The sequence below is a fragment of the Hippocampus comes genome, unplaced genomic scaffold, assembly GCF_001891065.2.
Source record: "Hippocampus comes isolate QL1 unplaced genomic scaffold, H_comes_QL1_v1.1 scaffold249, whole genome shotgun sequence".
Taxonomy (NCBI): Eukaryota; Metazoa; Chordata; class Actinopteri; order Syngnathiformes; family Syngnathidae; genus Hippocampus; species Hippocampus comes.
Window position 1 is genome coordinate 1,314,782 of NW_017805035.1, and position 7,884 is coordinate 1,322,665.

The window sequence follows — 7,884 nt, forward strand, 5'->3', positions numbered from 1 at the left end:
CTTTACACAACGCCAGGCAAAAAACACTTCTGAGAGACAACATGAACTTAAGAGTGCAAAAAACGAGGACGCAGTTAAAAGTTAAATGACCATCATTTTTATTCTTTACTCTATTCTTTGTTTTTTTTTACATTATGCACAACTCTAATTTATGGTGCAATAATCTAATTGTAACATGTTTTTTGATGCATTTTTATACTTCTGAAAACATTTATGTCTGAATTGGAACTGATTAGGGCAGTTACATGGAAAACGCGTCTCTACTTACAAAATTTTCTACTTACGTGTTGTTTTCTGTGCTTTGTCAGCCTGTCTAATTATTATCTCTATTTTACTTTTTTTGTAGAGAAGAAGGTTGTCAAGCCGTCTGGGTGTGAGCAAACACCCATCATTGGAGCACTTTCCGCCACCAAACATCTGTTTGCTTTGAATCATCACAGTTCCGAGGTATTCGATGTGCTAGCGAGATGTCATTCAATTGAATCCCAAAGCTTTTTGGGAAAAAAAAATGAGCGCGAGATGGCGGAAATGATTCACGCCACTGACATTTGCAATGTATTTTCTCCGATGGCGATGATGCATGTGTTGGAACTAACGGGGTGTTTGTGTGTTCCAGAGGTGTGGAGTGGACGCCATGTGGTGTTTGACGCTGCTTTTACCGCTACTGCTAATCATCAATGGTAAGAAATACTTGGAACGTCATAACTATCAAGCATACAGTTGCTTTGTGTTTTTAACCAGAGCTTTGACAACACTGGAATAGGAATCACACTTTTTTTTTTCCAATCATGGTTTCCCCTCAACTGTGTAGTTGGAACAAAACCAGTAATTTACAATTAATAAACAGCAGGAGGCCCCATTCCAGAGTAAAGAACAAAATACCATATTGGCCCGAATATAAGACGGTGTTTTTTGCATTGAAATAAGACTGAAAAAGTGGGGGTCGTCTTATATTCGGGGTCTAGACATTTTTCCCATTCACGGCGCTAGATGGCACCAGATATCAATGAAGCGAATGCTGAACTTGACTCCCCAGGCCAAAGTGAACCCCTGCCACAAAGAATAAAAATAAAAATAGCGGTAGCACGAAGAAGAAAGATAAAAAATAGCGGTAAGAAGGAAAAGAGAAGAAAATAATAGAAGACATAACAGAAAATGGAGAAATGTAGTGACAATCTGGAGAAAAGTGCGTCAAAGATCGGCCAGGTTAACCGGCAGATGAGAAGTTAGGATGTCATTTACATTTCAAAAACCAGAAGCCATTCATTTACGAATGTGATTGCACTTTCGATTTGAATGAGGCAAAATAACAAATAACAAATAAATATATTGTTATAATCATTTGTTTCAGATTTACTGTAACTATTTTCTGTATAAAAATTAATTTGGTGTTCAAAAAGTCTTTTTTTCAAACTTGAGTCTTGAAAAAGAGGGGGTCGTCTTATAATCAGGGCCGTCTTATATTTGGGCCAATACGGTAGTCATTTTTTGAGTTGGTGTCAGCTAAAGAAAATTATGTTTGCACGTTTTGTGCTGTTGACAAAGTGTTATCTAGCTTCAAAAACACTACCAGGGTGTCAAATAAAACAAAACAAAATCAAAAACAAAAAAAAAAATTATGGATCGCAGCACATTCAATCTCCAAGAAAAAGACCCACGTAGCTGCGTCTGTGTGAGGTTGACTTCTGCTGATTTATGTCCCGTTCAAAAGATGTCAGCTCCCAGTGGAACGTTTGGGTGCCGCGGGACATCTCGGCCATGACCAACACCTGCGTGGTCATCCCGTGCACCTTCATGTACCCGTCGGGGATCAGGCCGTACCGCGGCGTCCACGGCATCTGGTACTACGGCCAGCCCTACCCGCAGCTCTTCCCGCCTGTGGTGTTCAAGACCCGCACGGACGTAGTGCACGAGAGTTACCAGGGTCGCACCAAGATGCTGGGTGACCTGCAGCAGAGGAATTGCACGCTGCTCATCAACAGTGTTGGACCCGAGCACTCGGGGAGATACTACTTTCGCGCTGATCTTGGCGGGGCCAACGTGTACACCTTTCCGGACTTTGCTGATCTCAAAGTTCTGGGTGAGACGCACTATATGGATAGATACTGATAACAGAATCTGTCCACTGTCGTAACCGCTGTCCCTGAAAGGCTTAAACATACACACACTTGTGTGTGCCAAGACATTAAACCACATGAGGTATTTTTGCACCATCAAAGTCACAGAGTAATGCATTGGTACCTCTACTTAGGAAGTTAATTGGTTCTGGAAGAAATTTCTTAACAAGAAAATTTTGCAAGTAGAGACGCGTTTTCCATGTAAATGCCCTAATCCGTTCCAAGTCCCCCCCAAAATTCAAATATAAATGTTTTCTAAAGCATAAAAATGCATCAAAATATAGAACAAATACATGTTACAATTAGATAATTGCGCAATAAATGAGAGTTGTGCATAATGTAAAAAAAACAAAGAAGAGAGGGAAGAATAAAAATGATGGTCATTTAACTTTTAACTGCGCCCTCATTGTTTTTTGCTCTCTTGAGTCCATGTTCTCTCTCAGAAGTGGGTTTTGCCTGGAGTTTTGTCAAGAGCTGATCCAAGGACGTTTGCTTTTGTCTGCTTTTAACAATCCTTCGAAAATGTCCAAGCCTAACATCGGCATAGTGAGCAATCGCCCGACTGGTTTCCACTTTTTCTGGGTGATTCGCATTTACGTAAAACTATCAGAACACCTCCTGGGCAAATGACGAGGACTCCTATCTATCTATCTCCGCACACAGACACATACAGTAGAGGTCTTTCTTAGCCAATGCGATGCCAGGATGATGCTTGATAATAGCCAATGGCAGAGCAGCTCAAAGTATGTTGCGTTGAGGAAACTCGGAGCTGCGACTAGCGGCCCATACTGTATTTTTACCTTTCGTATCTTGAAATTTCTTTCGTAACAAAAGGCAATATTTTCCTGTCGAGGCGTTTCGTACCTTGAAAATTTCGTATGAAGAGACGTTCGTAAGTAGAGCTACCTCTGTATGCTTCTTCCATTAGAGCAACCCAACATCGACGTCCCGGATGAGATCGTGAGCGACGAGAGCCTGACGCTGACCTGCCACGCCCCCGACAACTGCCCCGACATGAACCCCGAGATCCAGTGGATGTACACGGATTACCTGCCCGACCCCGAGTTCAGCTCCGACGACGTTGAGGAGGGCAATACCGCCGTGCGGTCCAGCACTCTGGTGTTCACCCCCAGGCCGGTGCACAATGGCCAACTGCTGGGCTGCAGGGTGTACTACCCCAACACCACGCTGGTCTACGAGAGACTCGTCTCTCTGGATATTAAGTGTAAGTTTAAAACTACCATCATGGTTCACGAGTCGCGATTTCACATATTCACTTTTTTGGGGGGGTGGGGGGAGGCCCTATATTTCAAGAACTGGGATTACAATACAAAAAATGTAATAAAATGAAGCATGTTTTCATTCATTGTAGCAAAAATCGTGTCAATCGGACAGGAAAAGAAGTTTAAGAACAAATTTTTCAAACAAGTGAAATGTTTTGTACAAAAAAAAAAAACTGGCTGGTTAAAAGATATTTTTTGCAGTCACAGTAGAAGCATCATTTATTTTCATTTGAGGTTTTCATCTTGGTTAATATTTAGTTTGTGTAGCATATGCTCTTTATTAACTGACCTCTTCGCGGATTTTGTGCTCCACGGCACCAAAATTCTGTCTCAGTTGGAATTGGTTAGTGATATTTTTTTTTCTTTCACATCACTTCCCTTAAGTTGAGAAAAAAAACAAAAACAAAGTTTTAGAGGCACTCAAAAATCAAGGGACCACTGTATGGTTTGGCTCATTGTCTTACACTACAGTGGACCCCTTCAAATGACGGGAGGGATAAGGACAGGGCTGGCCCGTGAATTGCGGAAATCTGCATATAGAGGACGATTATAAATTTCATTTATTTTTTTTCAACCCCCCAAAATTATGTGAAAAATGCGGATTAACCTCCACTGAAAAAAGGGGTTGGTTCACCACCCAAAAACAACATCCCACTTCCCCTGCTTGGGGAAAAAAAAAAAAAAAAAAGTTCAAATATATTTCAAAATACTTTTAAAAAATGTTGCGAATATGTACTCGTAATATTAATATTTAGTAAAAGCAAAATCCTCTTTTTGTATCCAACCAGACGCTCCCCGATCTGTGTGGGTGAACGTCTCCTCGGAGGTGATGGAAGGCAGTTCGGTGACGCTGCACTGCGAGGTGGACAGTAACCCCCCTCCCAGGATTTCCTGGAAGTTTGGAGACCAGGAACTGCTGTGGGACACGGCATCCAACCTATCGCTCACCGTGGATGACGTGACACCGGCGGAGGAAGGCGTCTACACCTGCGTCGGCGACAACGGCTACGGCGCCATGAATACGTCACTCTACTTGGCCGTCAAGTGTGAGTTTTGTTCAACCCTCCCGTGAAGTTTCTCGGGATGAACAATTTTTATCTTCATTTCTTCTTTTGTTTTTTTCACTTTCTGACACTTTACAATCATGATTTAACGTTTCAGACCCTCCCCGCGAACCAATCGTCAACGACTCCTTGACCGTGCTGGAGGGCGCATCGCTGACGCTGCACTGCAGCACTCAGGGCAGCCCGCCTCCCACCCTCACCTGGCTAAAGGACGGCGAGCTGGTGGGCACCATCACCGCCGACGAGTTGTCCGTGCTGGAGCTTGAGGGCATCACGCCGCAGGGTGACGGCCAATACCGCTGCCTGGCTGAGAACGAGCACGGCCGTGCCAGCAGCTCCCTGAACATCACCGTGGAGTGTGAGTGGGACGACAAATCCCAGTCGGATGTTCTGTTTGACGCCCCGAGCATTTTTACCGACAATGTGTCGTTTTCCGCTAGATGCTCCCATTCTTCTGGCCGAGTCCAAATGCACGGTGGTGCGGGAGGGCGTCCAGTGCGTCTGCGTGGCTTCGGGGAACCCCGAGCCCACCATCGAGTTCTACTTGCCCGACTTGAACGTCACCATCAACGAGACGGAGGGCCGCTACAACTTCTACACGCACACGGACGGTCAGACGTCCACGGGCATGATCAAACTACGGGAGAAGGGCGAGCGGACCGGCGATGGCGGCCCCGCCGTCAACGTCCACTGCAGCATCTCCAACGTGTACGGCCGAGAAAGCGTCATCCTGGAGCTGCAGCAGGAGAGTGAGTGGCACAAGTGCTCGCATGCTGTACTCTATTAAAAGGCCTCAATGCCACGGAAACGTATGACAGTAGCTTTGCTAACGTTGTGAGCGTATTTACGAAACATACATTGGCTACGATAACGTGAAGAAAATACATCTTGCCTAGCTGCAACATCTACAGTGAAACTCCTCTCCAACAAAATCCTGTTTGCAGCAAGAAATTTTTCACAAAAGGGAGCTTTTCACTGTAGCAAATTTTATCTCAGATGTAAACGCACACACACACAAAACGTATGTGTGTACTCTTTATTTTTATTCCAATACGTAGTGCATAAATATGAGCATACACTTATTTGACACTTTATATAGCCAGTGAAGAAAGAAAAAAAAAAACCAGGAAAGAAATTGCAAAATTTACGATCAGCATTCACTTTCATCAATTTCTTGCATAATGTCTTTTACTTTGCTTCCTCCATCTTTCATTTTTATGATTTTTAACCTGTCTTCAAGCGTGAATGCTTTTCTTCACTTCTTGGTCTGCAAAGGTCCGTTTCGTAGCCATTTTAGCAATGTAAGTTTGTGCTGCATCTGAAACTAACAATAACAAATACTTCCTGGAGTACTGCGCATGTGTAAACCAGTGTGGTGGTTGCTGTTGCCGTTTCCGAACGAAGCAGTAGAGGTCGCTGTGGCATGCTGAGATTGGATTAGACTTTTGCGGAAGGCTTGTTTTCATTGCAGTGAATCTCTTTGCGAGGCAAGAGCAGAGAATTTTTTTTCGTATAACGGAACAGGGGGACTTTTCGTTGTAGGGGGGGGCAGAAAAGTGGGAATGGCTTTCATGCATGAAAATGTTTTTCACACTAGGGGGTATTTTCGCCCATGTAGGTTTCATTGTAGAGGAGTTTCACCGTATATGTTTACGACGGAGAATTTTTGAATGGAATAACCTGACAGTTTTTAGGTGTCCATGTCGCGTGTCGTTAAGTAATCTACTGAAATACAGTCACAACATCGATTCCCGCCGCGGCGACTATTTTTATCGTTAAATCCCACCCTCACCGCAACTCTGCCTCGCGTTCATTCCAGAGAAGTACCTGATGGCCGTCATCGTGGGCACAATCGGCGGAGTGGCGGTCATTGCCTTCATCATTGCGGCAGTGAGATACGTGGGCCACAACAACAAAAAGTGAGTACCGGAGGAGGAACGACAAGAGATGTTTAAATCCAAGTCAACACTTAAGCCTTGTCATCCATTCTAAAACGACACTGACACATTGATTAGCGTGGAGGTGAGTATCGGATCCTTGCCAATTTCCTGCTTGAGGGGTTGAAGATGATGAAACACTAACGCTATACGCTAAGGGGTGCAATGGTCCACGAATTCAGATTTTTTTTTTTTTTTTCCGGTACAGAGTCGTGACGAGTTCTCACAGCAGGTCAAGTTTTGGCACTTGTGACTCACCTGCGGCTAAATCCGCACCGTGGCAGGAGCGATAATGTGCGACGGTCGAATCAAGACAACCGAACTCTTGTTTGTTGAAGATGTTTCACCTTTCATCCAAAAGGCTTCTTCAAACACAGCAGAAAAAGACGAAAATAGGAGACAGAAGGAAAAGACGCACATCAGGAACTGAGGGTCATCGTAAACTGGGCATTTTTCAAATGGCCCGGGAGAAGAAGCGCCGCGACACCCGACTCGGGGCAGGGGAATGACCGGTTGGTGAGCGCGGGGGATGGTCATTCTCTGGCCACGCCCGACGCCGACGACAGCAAGAACAAACCTGTTGTTACCACTGCCATGGGAAACGCCCACCAAGGACTTAAATCGGAAGACTCGACACTTATAACAGTCGGAACTGCAGAAACCTTTTGGATTGAAGGTGAATTGTCTTGAAGGAAAGAAAAAAAAAAGGAGACTCCAGTTGCCTCGATTCAGACTTTGCGCATCAGTAACCTATGTGAACCCAACATTGACCTTAAAGCCAAGTTAGGACACAAGTCTTGGGACAACGAGCCCGTTTCAAAAACAGGAACTGAAAAAGAAGAACGTGCATTGCAGTTATGAGAGTATCAAATTTTCTGGAACAATTTTGTCGTGCGTCTATGAGGTGTTGACCCCCCGCGACCCTTTGTTAGGATAAGGCGGATCGGAAAATGGCTGGATGGAGAAATCTTCTCCTGTTCGTACGAAAACAAAGGCCATTTTTGCATTTGGTTCTCTTGCCATAGCCAATGCAAATCGAACCGTGACCTGAATCCTTTCGGGGACAGCGGTTACTACAGTGGACAGCTTATCATGTGATCAGGTGCATATGAAAGGGTTAAAAACCAAAGGTACGTACTGAACTGTGATTTTGGACATACCGTTACACCCCTTATCAATATAAAAATTCTGCAGGCATGACTCTCTGCACTCACTCAGCTTCCCTTCACCTCTTGCTAAATCCACGATGTTGCTTTATTCGGACTCAAATGACAAGCTTCAATATCCCCACTAACTGACACACGCCCCCCCCCCCCAACCCCCTTGACTAAACCCACGTCATAACCACGGCATTCAGCATAACCCCCCACGGCACTTGTCGTTTCAAAATGGATGGGAAAGGCTTTGCGTGTCGCCCTTGCGTTTTAGCGGCGAGGTCCGAGTTTGATCATGTGACTCCGCCCCCCCCCTCCCCCCACCTTCC

At 44.8% G+C, this 7,884-nt stretch overlaps 1 protein-coding gene across 1 annotated transcript in view; it reads left to right on the top strand.

Moving 5' to 3' along the window:
- Positions 1–348: 348 nt before the first annotated feature.
- The window catches only part of mag (myelin associated glycoprotein), an 8,508-nt gene continuing 972 nt past the window's right edge, over positions 349–7,884 (top strand). The window contains exons 1-8 of the mRNA XM_019863809.1: positions 349–447; positions 617–680; positions 1,712–2,080; positions 3,046–3,342; positions 4,189–4,446; positions 4,562–4,822; positions 4,905–5,213; positions 6,284–6,383. Coding sequence (XP_019719368.1) covers positions 635–680; positions 1,712–2,080; positions 3,046–3,342; positions 4,189–4,446; positions 4,562–4,822; positions 4,905–5,213; positions 6,284–6,383 — 1,640 coding nt within the window. The 5' untranslated portion in view covers positions 349–447; positions 617–634. The remainder of the gene's footprint in view (positions 448–616; positions 681–1,711; positions 2,081–3,045; positions 3,343–4,188; positions 4,447–4,561; positions 4,823–4,904; positions 5,214–6,283; positions 6,384–7,884) is intronic.